Source organism: Cyanistes caeruleus, chromosome 2 (assembly GCF_971803275.1).
Source record: "Cyanistes caeruleus chromosome 2, bCyaCae1.hap1.1, whole genome shotgun sequence".
NCBI lineage: Eukaryota > Metazoa > Chordata > Aves > Passeriformes > Paridae > Cyanistes > Cyanistes caeruleus.
The window spans coordinates 103,438,979-103,458,848 of record NC_141702.1 but is presented as its reverse complement, the minus strand read 5'-3'; the positions used below and the strand labels follow the sequence as shown (position 1 = coordinate 103,458,848).

At 42.4% G+C, this 19,870-nt stretch overlaps 2 protein-coding genes and 1 long non-coding RNA gene across 15 annotated transcripts in view; 2 read left to right on the top strand and 1 right to left on the bottom strand.

Annotated features, from left to right (window-relative positions):
* Window positions 1-6,554, top strand: part of PARP1 (poly(ADP-ribose) polymerase 1) — an 81,252-nt gene extending 74,698 nt beyond the window's left edge. For both annotated transcript variants that reach the window (XM_086870377.1, XM_086870368.1), the window contains exons 17-23: window positions 338-466; window positions 1,174-1,272; window positions 2,101-2,253; window positions 2,532-2,659; window positions 3,052-3,113; window positions 4,186-4,300; window positions 5,718-6,554. In XM_086870377.1, the coding sequence (XP_086726503.1) occupies window positions 338-466; window positions 1,174-1,272; window positions 2,101-2,253; window positions 2,532-2,659; window positions 3,052-3,113; window positions 4,186-4,300; window positions 5,718-5,799 (768 nt within the window). In that variant the 3' untranslated portion in view covers window positions 5,800-6,554. The remainder of the gene's footprint in view (window positions 1-337; window positions 467-1,173; window positions 1,273-2,100; window positions 2,254-2,531; window positions 2,660-3,051; window positions 3,114-4,185; window positions 4,301-5,717) is intronic.
* LOC111926275 (uncharacterized) lies at window positions 1,359-7,268 on the bottom strand. Its single transcript, XR_002862818.2, has 2 exons — window positions 6,549-7,268; window positions 1,359-4,760 (listed from the first exon to the last, which is right to left on the bottom strand). It is a non-coding gene; the product is annotated as an uncharacterized LOC111926275 (long non-coding RNA).
* A 4,415-nt stretch (window positions 7,269-11,683) lies between these two features.
* LIN9 (lin-9 DREAM MuvB core complex component) overlaps window positions 11,684-19,870 on the top strand; it is a 54,827-nt gene continuing 46,640 nt past the window's right edge. For 9 of the 12 annotated variants that reach the window (XM_086870442.1, XM_086870428.1, XM_086870419.1 and 6 more), the window contains exon 1: window positions 12,292-12,408. In XM_086870442.1, coding sequence (XP_086726568.1) covers window positions 12,330-12,408 — 79 coding nt within the window. In that variant the 5' untranslated portion in view covers window positions 12,292-12,329. Of the gene's footprint in view, window positions 12,409-19,870 lie in introns of all 12 variants that reach the window. The other 3 variants (XM_086870477.1, XM_086870482.1, XM_086870489.1) reach the window with 2 other exon arrangements.

The window sequence follows — 19,870 nt, the reverse complement described above, 5'->3', positions numbered from 1 at the left end:
TTACAAGCAGAAAGATAATCTGAAAAAAAAAAACAAGTTTAGCCTCATGCTTTCATGTGGTTAGGCTTGTTTTTCTTCAGAATACCTTTTTGTTTATGTACACGTGTCTGTGTAAATAATTATATGCGTAAGTTAAGTGTATATATGTGTATACTTTAATACATTTGGGTGTGTGTGTATATATATATATTTATATTTAAAGGCAGTGTTGTTGTGTTATTAGATGGTACCAGTGGCCAGTGATCATCATACACTTTTTAAATTTCGGGTATCCCAGACTTATTCTGAACATGTCAAAGGCCTAAGTAACATAACATTACCTGTTTCAATTCTTCAGGCTAAAGTGCAGATGCTGGACAACTTGCTTGATATTGAGGTTGCTTACAGCCTTCTCAGAGGTGGAAATGAAGATGGAGATAAAGACCCAATTGACATCAACTATGAAAAACTTAAAACAGATATTAAGGTAAAGGAAATAAAAGGCAATGAGTGGCAGTGGATAGAAGCTGATGTCCTGTTAGTTTGGAGTAGAACAAATCACCCAAACTGTAACTGGGTAGATATATGACACTGAGATGGGTTAAGGAACTGGAGCATGTCTTCAAGGAGATGCAGAAAGGACTGAGCTGTTTTGACCTGGAGAAAGGAAAGCTCAGGGATATTGTATCAATATCTAGGAATACCTGATGGGAGAAGGAAGGAAAGAAGACAGAAGCAGACTTTTCTCAGTGGTTTCCAGTGACAAGAGGCAATGGGCACAAATTGAAATACAGGAATTTGTGTTTAAACAAAAGAAAAAAGACTTCTGTTCTTGATGTTTGTTTGGGTTTCTTTAATTTGTTTACTCTGGCAGTGGTCAAACATTGGAAGAGGTTGCCCGGAGAGGTCATGGAGGCTCTGATCTTGGAAGTGTTGAAAACTTGACTGGACTCAGTCCTTGGCTGACCCTTCTTTGAGTAGTGGCATTGAAAGTCATCTCGCTTCCATGCATTGTCTCAGACGCTCTGTGGCTGTCTGTGTATCTGTGCATCTTCTCTAGCTAGGAATGTATTTCCACTTAAATGGTTGAGGAGGTTTAAAGGGGGAAGTTGCAGGCATAGGGCGGATGTTGTCACGTTATAAGATGGCTGCTGGTTTGTGTGCTGAGGAAATTTCTCATTTGCCTCTTTGCAGGTTGTTGACAAAGATTCAGAAGAAGCTAAGATTATCAAACAATATGTGAAGAACACTCACGCTGCTACGCACAACGCATATGACCTCAAAGTCGTGGATGTAAGCTGGGCAATACTGGGGTTTATCTTTGGGAAGATGGATTCTCCTGTCACTAAAGGACATGAAATGATTCACACAAACGCTTCTCAGTGTTAGAACAGGAAAAGAAGCGCTTTATTCTCTGATTCTAGTATTTATAGATTCTTGACAATGACCAGGGATTGGATAATTAAGTTACCACCTTCCCAAGCACACTGGTCATGTGAAACATCCATCAAAAGACGTTTCCTAGAAGGAATGTGATAAACAACTTAGGTTTTCATGGGAAAGTAACTAAAACTATGAAAACATTATCAGAAGACTTTAGGTTTCAGGGAGACACTCTTCTAAGTTGACTTGCTTGTTTGCAATTGCCTTATATTTTTGAGTAGCTTACCCAGTTTTCTCTGTTGAAGGGATGATTTGATATAACATTTTCTTTTAATTAGAATAGCAAAAGTCTAGGCAGAGATTACTCTAATGAGGTATTTTTGCTTTGGGGTTTTTATTTTAATTTAATTTGCCTCAAAGGGAAGGTGGAGGAGTAATTATCTGAGATTAAGCTTTAGTTCATTGAATGATTTTTTCAGAAAAATAGAGCCTCATGAAAATGCAGAAGAGATGGAGAAGTAATCAATAACAAGTACTATGTGATTGCTGCTACCTCTTTTTTGCTAGCATGATACAGCCAATTACAAACACTAAAACCCATCCCAATCAATTTCCATAGCAGATCAACGTACATTGCAGATTGGATGACTTTTTTTTTCTCCCCTCTGATGAGTTGCACGAAGCTAATGGTTTATTTGCTTGGTTACCCTTTTCCTCCTTATCCTTTTTGAACTGAAGATCTTCAGGATTGAGCGTGAGGGGGAGAGCCAGCGTTACAAGCCCTTCAAGCAGCTCCACAACCGCCAGCTGCTGTGGCACGGCTCCCGCACCACCAACTTCGCCGGGATCCTCTCACAGGGTCTGCGGATAGCTCCGCCTGAAGCTCCTGTGGTGGGTGAAATAGCTTCTCTGGCTGCCTACATCCCGGTGCCCAGAGATGGCCACAGTCAGGGACAACCTAAATAAGGGAATTTCTGTGTGGGGAGGGCCCTGTGTTATCTGCCACCATTTAAACAACATCGTGTCTCCCGAGTGGGTTGCTCATTGGTGTCCACAAGAGCTTCAGTTGCAGCTCTGCTCTCCTGGGAGCCCAGCCAGATGGATTCAGTGCTGCCTTTGTGTTACTTTATTGCCCCAAATGTATTTATTTGTTTATTTCCTTCTTGCAGACCGGCTACATGTTCGGAAAGGGCATCTATTTTGCAGACATGGTATCCAAGAGTGCAAACTACTGTCACACATCTCAAGCTGATCCCATAGGTTTAGTACTACTGGGAGAAGTTGCCCTTGGAAATATGTACGTAACTTATGAAGAGTATTTGCCAAATGTGCTTAATACATCCTCATAGAAGGTGATGCTAAGATTGCAAGCCTTCTCTGCAGAAGCATTTTTCATTTCAAAACATTTCAAAACATTTTCAAAAAGTGTTTTTTCTTCAGAAACAAGGTCTGTTTTTTCTTAAAATAAGAGCTATTGTTGTAGGTCTAGCTGAATCTTGTACAAAATGCTAACATCATTAAAATTAGTAATCAAGACAAAGAAGGGCTGTTGAGTTCCTGAAGACTAGAATCTAGATTAATTTTACATTAACTCATAAATAAAGCCTGAAAATTTTGTGATTTTTTTTTTTCACTGAGATAGTTTAAGACTAATGTAAAGTGCTGTTGTTTGTTCTTTGTGCTGTCTAGGTATGAACTAAAGAATGCTTCCCACATCACAAAATTGCCCAAAGGAAAACACAGTGTCAAAGGTAAGCATTAGTAGTTGTCATTGGTAATCTGTAATTGATGGCAGACTTGGTTGTGGTGCCCTGCCTAGCAAAGAGAGCTATTGTCACTTCTTAGCTGTACTTCCTTTAAGAAGTTGCATAATGTTGCCCTTCAATTGCATCAGGATGTGTATGTGGTGTTTTAGGATGCAAGCTAATACACTCAGAATGTTAAGATTGAAAGTGCTGAAGTTCAGGAGGAAACTTCTGTTTGATGTTATACTGGAGAAAAACTACAAAGTACATCCTCCAAATTCTTACTCACTTTCATCATAACAATACTGTGTGTTTTAGAAGAGACATGAATAGATCAGAAGGGTAATTGTTTAGCTTTCAAAGTGGCTTAGAAGCTTGGACAGAAAGGAAATTATAAGAATAAAAGTTCAGATAGAACAACTGCCCTTACTACACTTCTATATGCAAAAAGTGTCATATATTGGAAAAGAAGATGAGAGAAAAGACTTAGCTGTCTAATTCAAAAGAAATGGTAATCATGACTGTCTTCTGTACAAAGATGTGAGAGTGAAGAACAGTATCTTCAGTAATGAGTGATTTATCCTAAACTATACATTCTGAGAGGCTTAAAAAATAGGTTGCCTAAAACAGAATAAAAAGTGATTTTGCACCTTTTTCTGTACATACTACTCATGTTCTTATGGATGTCAAATCAGATTTATATTGAAAATTTTAACGAGAATAAGAATTGGTTTGTTGTACTTGTCTGAAAATGCTGCAATGCGCATGTTTTCATTAATGGAGCTAGGATATAAATGCTACAGATCTCTTCTGGTTTAGCTTTGATCATACAGATTAGACAATTAACAGTTGATAGTCTAAAATTCTCATTTTTAATGTAGCAGAATACAACTGCTGTAAATATGGTGATGCTGAATTGAATAAACAGACAGTATTCTTTGTGTTCTGTTGAAGATTCTTCTACACTCAGTTTGAAAGTTTATGTGAACTAGTATTTGGCTGGCTGGATCATTTTCTTTTTGTGCAAAGTCTTTGTTTGCCTCCTAGATTTGTAACTAATGTTGTTTTCCCTTTCTAGGCTTGGGCAAAACTGCGCCTGATCCCACAGCCACTACCACCCTTGGTGGTGTAGAGGTTCCCTTAGGGAATGGGATCTCCACAGGAATTAATGATACCTGTCTTCTGTATAATGAGTATCCTTTGCTGTTACGTTGGCTGCACACGGTGTTTGAGTGTTGCATTTGCAAGACCTCACTAAGGCCAGTTAGGAGTTTTGCCTGTGTTTTGTTTGGTTTAGATCTGCTTTGGGGAGTATTTACAGGCAATCTCTTCTGCAAGGGGGATGATTTTACAGTTGTTGCACTTACATTGTCATTCTGAAAAAAAAGGAAACAATACACGTACCAATAGCTGTTCCCCAATAGGAACCATTCCAAAAGTTATTGGAGTGGTCAGGCAAAACTGCCCTGTAGTGTCTTGCCCAGAAATGTGCCAGGATGAGGGGAGGGGAATGCAGCCTGTGGTTTCTCATCACTCCAGTCTGGTTTCTTCCTCATGGTGCTGTGGTGTAGACCAGCTTGGCCAGGAGGAGGTGGGGGAGCAAGCTCTGTGCTCTTGTCCTCTCTCAGCACATCTTTTGTGTTCCTCAGACCTCTGCAAGTGTTGAGGTAAATGCCCATCAGAGATGTAGCCATTAAGTCTCTTTCCAGGCAGAAGTGCCTCCAAATCAATTAATGCTTTAAATCCACAAGAGGTCATAAGAATGCAAGTAAGTGATATCTAAGGTCCAGCTCACTCTCTTCACTGCCAGTGAAGCAGGTAACCCAGTAATGCAATCTTTGGGTTTGTAGAAACTGCCTTTGGTCTTGGTGAGCTGTTTTCCTCCTGCAAGGATCTGGGCAACACAACTCATGGCAATACTGGTTTTATCTTAAATTTTCTTAAATACACCATCTATCAGATGATGAGCTATAATACAGTTGATATTAGCTAGCTGAGGTAACATGATGTGTATTTATTTTGTTTTACACTTTGGGATTAGAGGTAAGTTTGAGGCCTAAAGCACTGTGAAGAAAATAGATGAGCTGGGACTGGAAAAAAAAGAATGTCCAAACACTGGCAATCATTGTAGAGCTCTTCTCTGTTATTCCAGTTTGGATTTTTAGTGGGAAATTAAGAGGGTATTAATGACCTTGTGCAGGAAGGTAGCAATAAAACTGCTATTATAATTGTAAATTCTAGGTCTAAAACTGTAGCTCTTATTTAAGCCACCTGACTCCTCTGCTTAGATAACAAGAGAGATGTGTGTTACTCTGACAAAAAATAATTTTCAGGAGCTACAGCCCCATATCTAAGTTCACCTGCCTGTCACTCAGGATTCCTGCTGCACTATTCTCCACATTATTCAATTGCTTGTTCCTAACTATTGTATAAAACATTTTCAGATTCATGGAAAAGTCAGATTTAAAGCTTTGTGGTTTGATCTCTTAGAACCGGTTAATCACACAGGCATCTGTATGGTAACTTAAGTTCAAAGGTGAAGTTCACTGTGTTTTGAGGTTTTTCTGTGTCAGTAATATCAACTTCTGTATTCCTTAACATTCTTCCCAGATATATTGTGTATGATGTTGCTCAGGTAAATCTGAAGTACCTGTTGAAACTGAAATTCAACTATAAGACATCACTCTGGTGAACAATATTTAGAAGCCCTGTTAGAGTTATACTGTAGTTACACTATAGCGTTGACTTCTGACATGCTTATGCATTGACTTCTCTTACCAAGATATCAAGAGCTAAACTGCAGAAGAAATTACTAAATCCTATTTAGTACAACACTTAGTGAAAGTTTTATATAAAAAGTGTGGCAATACATGGACCTGAATCCTGATGAGAACGAGTTCTTGGTTTTGTTTTATACCACTTCTAATTCTGGTGCTTTAAGTGTTTCTTTTAATTGACCAAACTGACAAGAAAGAAAAAAGGAAATTAATCTGTTGTTCTTAGCCAAACAGAGCTGAGCAAGAGCAGAAGGAACTTGAACATGTTTGTGATACTTGCTCTGTTAGGGTTCCCCCTTGTTTAAGACACTCTTTTTCAGTTTTCACTTGATTAAACAATAAATGTGCATTTATTTTGAGTTAAAAAAAAATAAAAGCTAATTTCATACTAACAGTTTTATGTTTCAAAACTTCCAAATTGTTTTGGTTTTGAGTCATAATTTAAATGTATTTGGTAGAATGTTCTAAACATGGTATCTCTCTCGAGGATCTAATGCCAAATATTGAAATCTGTAGTCATGTTTCAGGAAGTTATGGTGAAATTAAAATTTGGACTTTCCACTGAGACTTTATCTGTCAACAGTTGGTGTGGTAAACATGGAAAATGAGCTTGTGGCTGTTTGAATTTAGTATTAGCCCAAATAAATCTCTTTTAAATACCTACCTTCAACATGATGTAAGTTGGTTGTTGTGGACTCATGTCCTAACAAAGCTGTAATTTGAGTTTGGGCTCAAGCTTCGTCCATCAAGACCTGGAGTGAGGTCTCTTGCTACACTGTCGGTGGTCTTGAACTCCCTGTCTCAAAGCAGCAATACAAATTGATAATTTCAGTGTTTCATGATGTTTGTTAGTTGGTCATTGAGCAATATGGGAGCACTTAACCATAGAGCAACATCAGATTATTCTCTTCAAAAATGACCCATTTCCCTGAGGCGTTACGGAAAGTGATGGCTAATTCCCAAGAAGGGGACAGTTCAAGCTCATTCTGGCAGTTGTGGCTTCAATCTTTAGTAACCTGTGTGGAGCCAGCAGATCTATTTCCTAAAATGTTGTTGTGTCCCAGGACCTTTTATAAAAGGAGTTGAAGTGGTTGCTAATGGTGTGGGTCTTTTCAGGACCCCTGAAGGAGAGGAGGTTGAAAAGTGATGAAAAACAAAACTGCTGTCAGGGAGGGAAGGAGATGTAGAAGGACTGGGTAAGTTATATGGCTTGAGGACAGCTCAGCAGGAAAAATTGATTGAGGCTGGTGATAATGGATTTTGAGAGGAAGTAAGGAGAGTACCCTGTCTTCTGCCTCTTAAGTAGCTTAACCAATGGCTAATCATTGTTTCGTTTCCATAAAACCCTTTTGGTCAGTCATTTAAGTATGATCTTGTCAGTCACTGAAAGAGAACATGAGAACTTGTTCGACTTATTTATGAGATAGATGATTTTTTTTCCTCTCTAAAAAAAGCAGTTTACAGTTTAGTTTGGGACCAGGAGTTGAAGGCAGCTGCTTTTGATGCTTCCTCTGTCACCTGTACTAGAAGTGGCTGAAAGTTCCCTGTTGCTCCAACCCAAGCAGCACAAGGAGTGCTTTGTGCTGTGTATGTAGTGCTCAGTTATAATTGCAGCACAAGCAAGTACATCTCATGCAAACCTCGCAAATGAAGCAGGAAAAGATACAGGACTTTCTGAAGAGGCAGTAGGTGCTCTTTGTAGGAGAGCCCTATGACCATCCTGCAGTGAAATCTGATGTCAGTCCAGGTGCTGCTTCTGCTGCCAGCTTGTCCGAGCGGGGAGCAGATCCGCTCTCCTGGAAGGGGGTGCTGGTGCAGCCGGACTCAGCGGATGGACAGCCTCTCCCCAGGGCCAGGCTGGGAAGAGCAACGTGGTGACAATCACTGACGGCACTGCTTTGGGAGTATGAGCACAGAGCTGAGCTGCATGAATAGGTAGTCCCATTTCTGTCAGAAGCACTTGAAAGGAACGAGTTGTCAAGACATTAGGTCCCATGACATCCTGGGCTTTTTTCAGGGGAGGCATGTTGAGGGATGGCTTCTGATCTAAATGTTAAACTACCAAAAGAAGCAATTTATAAATATTTAACCATTTTATCTTTATTTAGCATGGCTGCAGGCTCTGTTGTACAATGGCTCGCAGACATTAAGATAGTCCGTGCAGTTAAGTGAAGAAGCCAGCCTAGGATTACTGATTGGCTGTCAGTGTAAATTCTTTGTGACTTGCCTGAGCTCATGCAGGAAAAAAAATGTCTGAGAAAAAAAATCAGAGTACAAGTTGCCCATCCTGATACTTTAGCCATAAAACAATGACATTCTGCCCCTGGCCCCCTTCAGTTTCTAGTCAGAGGAAAGCCAGGGGAAACCCCAAAACAAATACTTTCTATATGAAAAAGATCTCTGGACACATGAAACTGTCAATGCCATAAATAATTGTACTCCTGTTCTTAAATGAGGCCTGCAGTGTTTGTAACTATTGAGGTCTCTGCTTCAGCTTGTTTTCTGGGAGACTGTTACAGACCTCACTCTGAATTCTGGGGACATAATGACATAATTGTCTGCTGAAGTGTTATTGCAGCCAATTTATATCCCACTTAGTGTTTTGCCTGAATTGCTTTTATGTATGTGTTGAGGCCCCTAACTTAGTCCATTATGCTCACACTCCTGTTAATGCCTATAAAAATAGTTTCCACTGTTGTGGAGTACATGCATCTGAACAAGAGCTTGTATGTGCTTTCACTTTGAAATTAATGCCAGGCTGCTTCTCCAAAAATGGTCTTTTTAGAGATTAAATGGCACCTGTGAGAAGAAATGCAGATGTAGGTCCCAACCAAGATGAGTTTCTGTGATGATTTTCATTTGTTTTGGTGTGAGGGTAGCATGTGGGCCTGTTGTGGGCACTGCAGATCACTTCCACAGAAATTAGATACACAGGGACAAGGTGAGAGGAAGGAATGACTTTCCAACAACTCAAAAGGGAAACTACTGCTTCCCCCACCCTCTCATTAAAAAGTCTAATTTCATGTGATTAATGCAGCAGGACTCAGACTTTACAAGAAGGTGCTTCAGTGACTAAGGAGCACTCTCTTCTGCCTGTGCTTTTCTTCCTACTGCCAGGGCCTGCCTAGGGGAGATGAATAAATGACAGCATAGCTGTCCCCTGGACACAGCACTACCTGCTCTGTGCTGACAGGACTCTGAATGTATTGGTCAATAGGTGGTGTAACCCATGTCTTAATATCATCTGCAGCAACTGAGGAGCATTGGGAGCGTGGCAGTGCTCTCTGCAGCATTTCAGCACACACCATTAGGAGAGTTGCCTAACATGACCCTGGCAAGAGCGAATGGCAGCAGTGCAGCCAGTTTAGAGACCTCCCTCCAGCTGAGCCAAGCAGGTGAGTCAGCAGCACGTAAGGCAGGTTGTTGGCATCGAGCGCGGATGTTTTCAGTCACCCTGCCTGTCTGTCGGAAGAGTTGTGTCATTTCCACATCGCCCAAGTGCAAACTGCAGATTTGCCAGAATGGTAAAAGGATGCACTGATGAAAACACTGTGTGTTCCTGTGCACGCTGACAAATGGCCCTGGCTGGGGCTTTGTCAATCGAGGTGGTGTTTGTGTGACTTGGAAACAGCGAGCACAGGACAAACGAAAAACCAGAACATGGAGATATTTCAGCATTCATTAAAGGCCAAGATGTAAAAGGTCCTTTATCCGGGAATCATAATACAGTGTTGATTGTTACCCTCTCAACATAGTGAATGGTAATGGCTTCTGTTAAATATTTTCCAAGTGCAGCTGTTGGAATGAAATGAAGGAATAATCATCATCGTGCTGTTGGGAGCTGAATTCTACCTTCACACCTGTTAATTTGTGAAATGATTGGCAGGAGACTGGGGAGGGGGAAAATCTCACCTTTTTCATCTAGTTTTGTTGTAGTCTACAAAGACTCCCTGAAAGGCACTGAGTTTTTTTGATTCCTTTTTCCTCTTTCCCTTGTAGAAATTCATACTCTTGAGGACTGTGATTGTGTTGTAGAACACTTTTTCATCCCTCCTTTGCAAAGCCCTTGCTCAGGGAAATCTGTAGCATTGGGGTGTCTCTGGGAAATGCTGCTTTCAGCGCAGCCAGACCCGATGACAAGGTTTACAAAGCACAGCAGCAAAAAACCTTGCTGGTGATCAGTGTCTTCTGCCAACTGTGGAAGTCTCAGTGTCGCCAGTCCTAGCTGAGCATACAGCCCTTGGAACAAGGGGAGCACAGATGAAATACGGAGAAATATTAGTGTCATTAACAGGTTGTTTAATTGAGCCTGGAAGGTCTGGTCCATGTCAGGCATTTTGGATAGTGAAAGTGTTTTATTAAAAGAGGAAAATCGTGCAGTATTTAATGTTTTGGGCGTGGGGGTCAGTGTTTGAAATAGCAGAGATTACTATTTAGTCGTGTTTAGTTACTAGTTTCTTTAGTTTTGTGCCTACAGTGCTTTGCAGTGGTCTACTGCAGCAGCTTTCTTTGGAGCTGTGCAGTATGGAAAGCTCTGACTGAAGTGTCTTAGGCCCTCTGGGGGCTAAGGGGAGGGAAAGCTGTTTAAACAACCTTTCAAAATGACCTGAAAAGGGGGCTGGAAATGCAAGCTAGGCTTTGAATTTTCTGTTTTCTGGGTTGTTTTTTATTTTTTTAGCTCTGCTACAATGTACATAGAAAGCCCTGGGGGGAATTTCTAAAGCATTTCACTCTGATTCTTCACTTAAAAACTGGCTTTTTTCCCCTTGAGCACAAGGGCAGCATTGATTTTACTTATTTATGTATTGAAGTTGTTTAATAACATGACCTATATCCTGCCCCTCTCAACCTGCTATAGTGGCTAGTTATCTGAGTTCATTAGCAAATTAAGAACACAAACTCTATTCTATGTCCCAAGATACACATTTTCTGTATTTTGTAGAATCTTTGGTTTCACCTAGGTGATTTCAAAGAGCTGCCTACAACCAGGCATAGCATCCATTTTGCATTACACCACTGTGCTTTTGGCAATATGTTTAACATATGACAGACTTAGCTTTGACTAAGATACACTGTTTATTTATTTTGAGGATAAATTTGCATTTTTATATTTATTTTTATGTATTAAAAAAGGAATATTGGTTGATATAATAACAGTAGATACTTATCAAAGCCAAACCTTTGTAAGGAGTCTGGTCCATGAGCAATTAAGGTGCTTGTGGTTCACAATGGTATCTCCATGCTTTTATTTCTTGATGCAGAAGCTTTAAAATTCACTGTGGCACAGTGAAAACTACACAAAAAAAAACCCCACTGCTGCTTCTTGAAGAAAGCTTTCAAGGGTGAGATGGTAGAGGGCAGGCCAAGACAAGGACCTTGATAGGCAACAGCCACCCACTGTGGAGTTTGTTGGCTTCCCCTGGCACTGGGTGAGAGCAAGTGAGACCTTGACCTTCAGGCCCTGGGCTCAGTGAGCATTTCAGCTGCCTCTCGGGAGGAGTGCCACAGCTGTGACAGCAGGGCCAGGGCTGGCTCTCCTGGGATTGTTGTGTTCCCTTACTCCCGCTGGAGCCTCAACTCTGCAGTCATTTATGAAAAGCAACGACAAGGAGAATAGGCAGAGTTTAGCAGAAAGTTATTACCCAGTGAAGGAGGATGGATATAATATAATGGGATTGTTTAAAGACTCAAAGCTAGCACAGCTACTTTGGGGTGACCCTTTTATAACAGCCAACATCTCCACTCCCTTGCCCCCCATCCTGAACTGCCAATCACCCATTCCCCCTCATCCCACATCGTGAGAAGGACAGGGAACTGTTTGAACAAGTCCAGAGGCAGACCATGGCAGTGATAAGAGGACTGGAGCACCTACCCTATGACAACAGGCTGAGAAAGCTGGGGCTCTTCAGGCCTGGAGAAGTTTGTGTGAAGATCTCATGGCAACCTTCCAGTATCTGAAAGGGAGCTATACAGAAGCTGGAGAGGGACTCTGTCAGGAACTGGAGTAGCAATAGGACAAGGAGTAATGGGTACAAACTGAAAGAGGGGAAAATTAGATTAGACATTAGGAATAAAGTACTGCCAGGGTGGTGAGCCCGGAGCAGCTCTGCCTAGCCCAGCTCTGCCTAGCCCAGCCCTGGAGATGTTCAAAGCCAGCTTGGATGGGTCTCTGAGGGACCTGGTCTAGTGGAAGGTGCCCTGGCTAGTGGCAGGGAGTTGCAACTAGATTGGAAATAGTATAAAGTCCACTCCGACTCCTTAACTACGGTTGTGTGGTCCCACCAGATTCCGGGACAGCGCTATTCCCTTTCCTCCCTGCCGAGCCCGGTTCCTGCCCCCGGGAGCGGCGCGCGGGCCCTTCCGCCCGTCCCCTCACGGCCCGCTGGCGGAGGCCACGCCCCGCGCGCGCGCCCGCCGCGCGGCCGGCCCCGTCTCCTCCCCCAGAATGCCCCGCGCCAGGCAGCCTTTGAAAAAGCGGCGCGGCTCGTTCAAGATGGCGGAGCTGGATCAGCTGCCTGACGAGAGTGAGTAGGGACCGGTGCCCCCGCTCCCGCCGCCCCCTCGTCCCGGCGGGACACCCGCGCCGCGCCCCGCCGCCCGCTCGCCTGCCTTCTTCGCTCCCTCCCTCCCGCCGCGAGCGCTGTGTGGGGCCGGAGCCCGAGCCTCCTCCCTGGCAACCGGGCCGGCCCGGCCCCCCCCCCCACCCCCCCGCCGCCGCTGCCGCCGCCCCTCCCGGGCGAGGCCCCGGTCCGAGCGGCGGGCGGGGAGCTCCGGCCCGAGGGTGCGACCCCCGCTGCCCTCGGGGGTGCCGGGACTGGGCCCCCCGCCCGCCCCTCCCGGGCGGCACCTGCCGGGCGGGCGGGGCGGGAAGCGGGAGCCGGGCGGGACGCGGTGACAGCCCGCCCTGCCCGCGGGGGTCGGGGCAGTGCGGGGGAAGGAGCGTCCTGTCCTGGAGAAGGGGGGAGCTGCCCGGTGCTCCGGACCTGGCTTTCGCCCATGGGGGCAAGGAGGGATCGTGTATTCGTAGCCCGTACCGTGCATGGTACGAGCAGCTCCGCAGGGCTGGGGGGTCAGGGCGTGCACGCACCGAGTCTAGGGGGCAATGGTGAATGCTCAGGGAAGAACTCCGAGACTCGGTTTTGTGTGTCAGCAGCAGAAACCTGGCTGTACAGGAAGACAGCATGTAAACATGTGTTTTCATACATACAGTTCTGAATATCTGCACCTCGAGTTCTGGGCCCCTCACTGCTAGAAGGACATTGAGGTGCTGGAGAGAGTCCAGAGAAAGGGAATGGAGCTGGGGAAGGGGCAGGAGTCTCTTGAAGAGCAGCTGAGGGGGCTGCAGGTTTTTAGCCTAGAGAAGAGGGGGCTCAGGAATGACCTTATCACTTTCTACAACTCCCGAAAGGAGAGTATAGCCGTGTGGGGATTGGTGTCTTCTCCCAGGCAACAAACGAGAGGGCATAATCTCAAGCTTCAGCAGAGGAAGTTTAGATTTAATATTAGGAGGGATTTCTTCACCGAAAGGGTGATTGAGCATTGGAATGGACTACCCAGGGAGGTGGTGGAGTCACTGTGCCTGGAAGTGTTTAAGGAAAGACTGGATGTGACAATTAGTGCTATGGTCTTCTTGACATGATGGTGGTGTTTGGTTAAAAGCTGGACTCGATGGTCTCAGAGGTGTCTTTTAACCTCACTGGTGCTGTGATCTCTATAGGGATTGCGTGGGTGTTGTTTTTAATGAACACAAGGATTTGATAAAAACTAAGTGTAGCTAAAAACCAGACATATTGCTGATATATGTGGATTAATGCGCAAAGTACTTGAGTGTTACAGAAGAGAAGATTATTCAATGTAAAACATGTCTAGAGGCCATCTTGATATGTCCTCTTACAAACAATGAACTCCTGCCAAGCCAAAACTAGGGCATTTACCAGTTTCAATAGATGTGCACAGAATGGGGCAGACATCTTTTGATGACATTTTTTTTTTTAGTACCATGCAAGTTCATCAAGATACCAACTCTTACCATATCCAAAGACTCTCAGGAGTGGAAATCTTGTTTCTGGCTGCTCAGTGTGGGTCTTTGTTACGGCTCCAACAACTGTCAGGAGAAAAATTGGTTAATGTGCCCACATAGCCGGTGTCATTGTATTAACTGAACAGATTTATGGAGGATCATCATAAATTATGGATAGAGCTGACACTCTCAACTTGTTGCAGCTCAGTCATGGACACTGTGCCACATTTAGAGACTGATTAATACAAGTCATGGACCAATTGACATGACTGTAATTAATAATTAGCAGCAGTTTATTGCTTATTAAATGAACTTTCCCTGTTCACTAGAATGGGCAGTGTTTAAGTTACTGTTCCTCCATCTGCCTTGCCCATTTTTCCAGAGAAAGCACTGCGTGTTTCAATAAGTTAATGTGAAGTATGAAAAATAACTTTTTCTTCTCTCACTCTTATATTGCCTGCAGTGACATTAGAAAGGTTTGACAGGTCTGTCACTTCACCTGCAGCAGACACCGTAGTAGAGTGTGTGATTCAGTTTCCCTTAGGATTGGGGTATGCTGGTGACCCTTGCCAGAAGTGTCAGTGTTACAGTCTCTGCTTGGCAGGTGAAGCAGACACTCTGCGGTTGTTTGTGAAGGCAGTAAGCTTCTGCTGTGCTGACCTTGACCTTATGGTTTGTATTTACCTGAGTTTGGTGCAAGTCAGGGGTGTTTTCCATCAGACAGGGAGCTTCATGTTTTCTGTAGCATTGCTGAACTGCTAGAACTGTGAAAGTTTCGAGGAGTGGCTGCCTTGTGCTTCTATTGCTATTCTATTCAGTTTTGGTGACCTGGATGTATTCAAATTACACTAATTACTGCCACACATAGTTCTTTCATTTCTACTCCTATACTTAAAATGAAGATGTAAACTTAGTCCTGACTGATTTAAGACTGACTTCATGCAGCTCTCGCTCTGCAGCTTAATATATAAAGGATAATAACAGTAAGCATTGGAAAGTTGGTTTTGGAATATTCTTATGGTATAAAAATAAGTTCCAAGAAAAGTTGGAATAGTTCATGACTAAGAAACTTTGAGATTTATGTATCACCCCTGTGAATTTTCTCCAACACAGTTTATAACAAAGTAGCAGACCATAACTGAGTTTTCACATAAAAAGGATTATAGGTAAACACAGCATACTTGCTGACAAGAAAACTGACATTTTGCTGTATGTTAAGAACCACACAGTTTTACATTCAGATTGGATGAAGTGGAATTTGTCCCAGAGTATTCTAATAGCACCTACTGGCCCTCTGGCAGGTTCTGTAATGCAGCTGGGCAGTGACTGTTCCTTAACCCAGAAGTGAGATGAATGTAATGCACACAGTTGTGTCTCATGATACATGCTTGTTTTGTCTGCTAAAGTTACTATTCGGTTCTTCACTAAAGCTGCTATTCTGTCCATATGAAACAGTAAGAGGGTTCATGCTGACAGCCTGGAATGATGCATAAGTTTACATTCATTTCTTGTAGTTTGAGGCCTTTCCTGTGCTACCAGGGGAGAGCCATATAGTAATTTGGGATGCAGTTGAAGAAAGAACAAATACTCTAGCTGAAAAAGTAGAATATTAAAAGTCCCAATTGCAGAAATACTTCAAATACTAATAATTTGATTTATATTTTGAAGACAAAAAAAATTGTTTCTGCAGGCTGTTGGGTTGGTGCCCAATGAGTGACTAATTTTAGTCAATGCCTTTTTTTCCTTGTTCTTATCTCCTGGTAACTTTGCAGTGGAGGTAAATGGTGGGCAGCCTTGGTGCTGCAGACCAGATGGCTTTTTCTCTGTGTCTCAGAAGAGGGAAACAGTGGATTGCATTGGAGCATACATAATGCTGCCCTGTCTCCTGCTACTGGTAATGGCAATCTGATTTGTGGGTTGCGTGGTTCTAAAGCTTGTGCAGTGAAGCTGAGGGGAGGCTCTGATGTGAAGTGAACTTTCTGCTGAGGTGAGGCTCTGCTAAAACAGGCAGCACGTGCAGATGTGACTAAAGATTGTCCTGGTCCCACTGGAGGCAGAGCTCTGCTGAGAGCAGCACAGGCAAAGGCGCTTCTTGGTGGGTCCTTTGGCACAAGCTGGTCTGAGGGAGGAGGATGCTGGGACTTGCACTGTAAGAGGGAGAGGGAGTTGCCATTCCTACCAGGAGGGTGATAACTCAGGGATCAGGGGCACAGGGCCATTGCCAGCAGTGAAGCACCAGAGTGCAGTGTTCTGTGCTGCTGTGTCCTGGGCAAACTCCAACAGGTAGCAGGTGAATCAGAGAAAGAAGGCAGACTCCAGGGGTGATGGGTGTCAGGGTTCAACTTTTACAATACAAATTCCAAGTCGGTGTTATGCCAAATACCATGTATTGATAGACATGGTTGTTACAGTTCATAGGGGCAGAAATGGTTAGGGGCTTGTGTTTTAGGACAAGCAGAAGGAAAGGGAGATAAGAATCTTTCTGTGTGGGTTTTTATCATATGGGGGGAGGCTGCAGCACAAGGGCAGCACTTCAAGCAGAAATTGTGTTCTTTACCCCCAGCACAACTCTTTTTGTTTGCTGTAGCTCATGGGTCCTCTGCTCTGCTGGTTTCCTAGACAGCTGCAGGAGGTTGTGGCACACCTCTGGCACTTCAGTTTTCCAGCCCTAGGAGACTGTGATCCCAGCACTGCTGTGGCCTGGATATTGGAGACAAAAAATCAGCAGAACTGATTTTTTTTACTGCAGAGATTGCAGTATCTGGGAGAAGGCTCAGGGTTAGCTTTGTAGCTGCTATTAAGTACTCACAACTAATAATTTTTGGGATTATTTGTGCTGCCTACCTTTAAAATTGTATGTTACCGTGGTGTCAGCATATTGTCCATTATGAGAACACAGTTTCAAAAAGAGGGCTTTGTTATTGTGGTTATTGTCTACAAAAGTCCCGTAGAAGGGTTCACATGGCTCGAAAACCTACTTCCATCCAGTAGTTAAATTAGGATTTGGAAATATACATATGTCAATTTATTAGTCGGCTTAACACAAGGGAAATACTGACTCATGCTTGAAGTGATAAGTTAGTGTTTATTTATTTATCTATTTATTTACCTCTTCAGTGAGCCCAAAGTTTGGGAGAAGCTTTAAAAACTCCCCAAAGCCACTTTTCCCTCTGATGTGTTTTTTTTTACTTTCAGAGTTCTCCTGAATAAGCTTTCCTTGCAGTGGCCAATTGTTTGAGATGCTTCCTCTGCTGAAACAACTTGTGCCGTGCTTGTGTAGATGAATGATCTCTTGAAGGATTAATGACTCAGTCTATAATAAAGGCTCATGTTTTGCCCTTCTTCATGAGTTTCTTCTGTCACACCATTTTTAGAGCCAGCAGTGCAGATTAATTACATAGCTTTTTGAGGTAGTCATGCAACCAGTGTTAAAATAACTGCTCACCTGTGCAAATTTAGACAAAATAGTGTAATGATCTGGAGACTAAAGGCTTTACATCATATAATTGCTGATCTGTATCCTAGAATTTTCTATATTGATTTAGATATGCCCCTTTGTGCCCACACATTAGTGAAATCAGTAGCTACAGAACATCCCTGTGGTTACTTGTAACATTTATTTTCAAAATTATCAGCTGTTATAAATTCATTATTGAACTGAGAACTTTCACAAACATAATATGCTTGTGTGTGTTCCTGTTTAGATTTTCAAATCGGCAGTTGAGAAGCCACATTTAAACTGCTTTGCTTCATCTTAGTACTGAGAATGTTCATCAGGGCATTCACAGCTGCCCATATTGAATTGTGGTCAAACTCTTTTGTTCAGTTGTAGTGCTTTCAAATGAGGCAGTATGTGCTTGGTTTTAAACCTGTCTTTTGTTTTTGAAAAGGGTGAAAGCTTTTGCACTATTCTCCCATGCCTCAAAGCCTATCTCCACATCTGAAATACTTTTCAGAGAGTTCATATGGCCCCTAGAGCAGATAGAGGAAGTTTTTTTTTAAGTTCTCTTTATTGCAATGCTCTGTGTGTCCTCCCCTGAGCTGGGAGCAGGAGGTTGGGGCTGGAGGAAGGATTCCTGGGGATTGTGTGCTCAGTGGGAGAAGCAGTTCAGGACTGGAGGAGCTGTCCACGTGTAGGGACCCACGCTGGCCACCACTGCAGCCTGTGGGTTTCTAAGCCAGCCAGACATGAAAACATCAGTGCACTTGTCATGCCAGGCTTGGCAGACCTGGGGTGATTTTAACCTTGGTGGCTTTTTATCAATTTAGTTTTATCTGGACTTCCTGAAAAACATTTCTTGCAAGTGTTACAAGACACATAAATACACTTATTCCTGACTCTTAGTTACTGATGAGCTTCCTGTTATGATACTATTTAATACCTCATAATCTAGAACACAGTTATTTTTATTGCACATCTGTGGTGCACATATTTTATGGAATCATTGGGGGGTTTTTTCAGAGCTAGGAAAGGCCATTATAATCATCTTAGATTCTTCATTAAACATGCTGGTATACTTGTTTGGAGTTTCTGTGCATCAGTTTCAAGCTTCCTTTTTAGCTACAGTTCTCTCTTTAAAATTGTATTGAACTCGGTTTAAGATTTTTAGTTACAAGGAGCTCAACATGCCTTTTCTTGGTATAGTTACATAAAATTTGCTAAACTTTGCATTCATTGCTAATGAATTATCCAATGTAATCTTTCACAAAATAGTGAAAGCCTTCACAAAATAGTTATGCCTTTCCTTAAAAAAAAAAAAAAAAAGGCTGCAGTGCTACTTATCCATCTGAATTATCTTCCTTTGTAGATACTCTTGATCAGTGCAGATCATGACCTTCTTTGGGAAGAGCAAGATTGGCGTGCCTTAACTTTCTTAACAACAAGGCATGTCTCATCGCTCAGATCTCTGCTGAATCTTTTCCTAATTTTACAGACTTAGTCAAGTGTGAGCACTGTGTTTAGGTAATTAATTTACTAAACAACATATGCAGAGCATACTCAGTAGGATAGTAAGACAAAGCTAAGGTAATTTTCAGTTTGCACTGCAGCAGTGTATCCTCCTGAAAGCAGGCCTTCAAATTCCTGAGCCACTGCTGTGCTGAGCTGCCTGTGCTTCCTCCCTAACTTGAGGGTTTTTTTACTCTCAGTATTAAGAAAGTCACCTTAGAGATCCTCTGAACCTGGAGGAGCTGGAAGTAGATTTTGGTTGTAATAACCTGTATGATTCACAGGTCTTATTTCTGGCTTTCCACCCATTTGTTTTTCAAGTGTTTCTGGAAATGAAGTCTGTGTCATTGTCATAATAGATATTTACATTCAAGTGTGTGTATTCTACTTTAATCTCTGTTTCTAATTAAGATGCAGGTTAAAAAGACTGCCTGTGATTATATATTTGTTATTCAGAACAGGAGTATACAAGATTACTGGCATTTAGTGTGAGGCTAGTATATTATAAATTTAATCATTATTGTAAATAAAGTTTTATACAGTTTTAATAAATTTAATCTGTCCTGCATCACTTGGTAGTTTTTATAGTTGTTAAAATGCTTCTATCTGTATTAAATGTTGGTTGGATTTTATTGTAACACAGTACTGCTTAGATAATCATCCTAGTTTCTGGTTTTGTGGCCCTGGTAGTATTGACAGTACTGCCCAACTAAATGGAAAAAATAGGGACATGTACCCTATTCCTTGGAGTTTGGTGTTGCTGCAGGTAGCCCCTAAAATCAGTAGAAGAACTTGACAAGAAAAGCTATGTTGTGTCATATTGTTTACCTTTGAGGTAAACTGAAGCTTATGGACATCTTCATTGTCATTTTGATATCCTACATATATTCTAAAGCTTTAAGCTACAGAAGTGTTGATGTTAATTTTCTGCACTTTCTTACAGTAAAATAGTTTAGTTTAACTTTTGAACTTCCATAGATCAGGAATATTTTTTTGAACACTTGTATGCCTAAAGAAA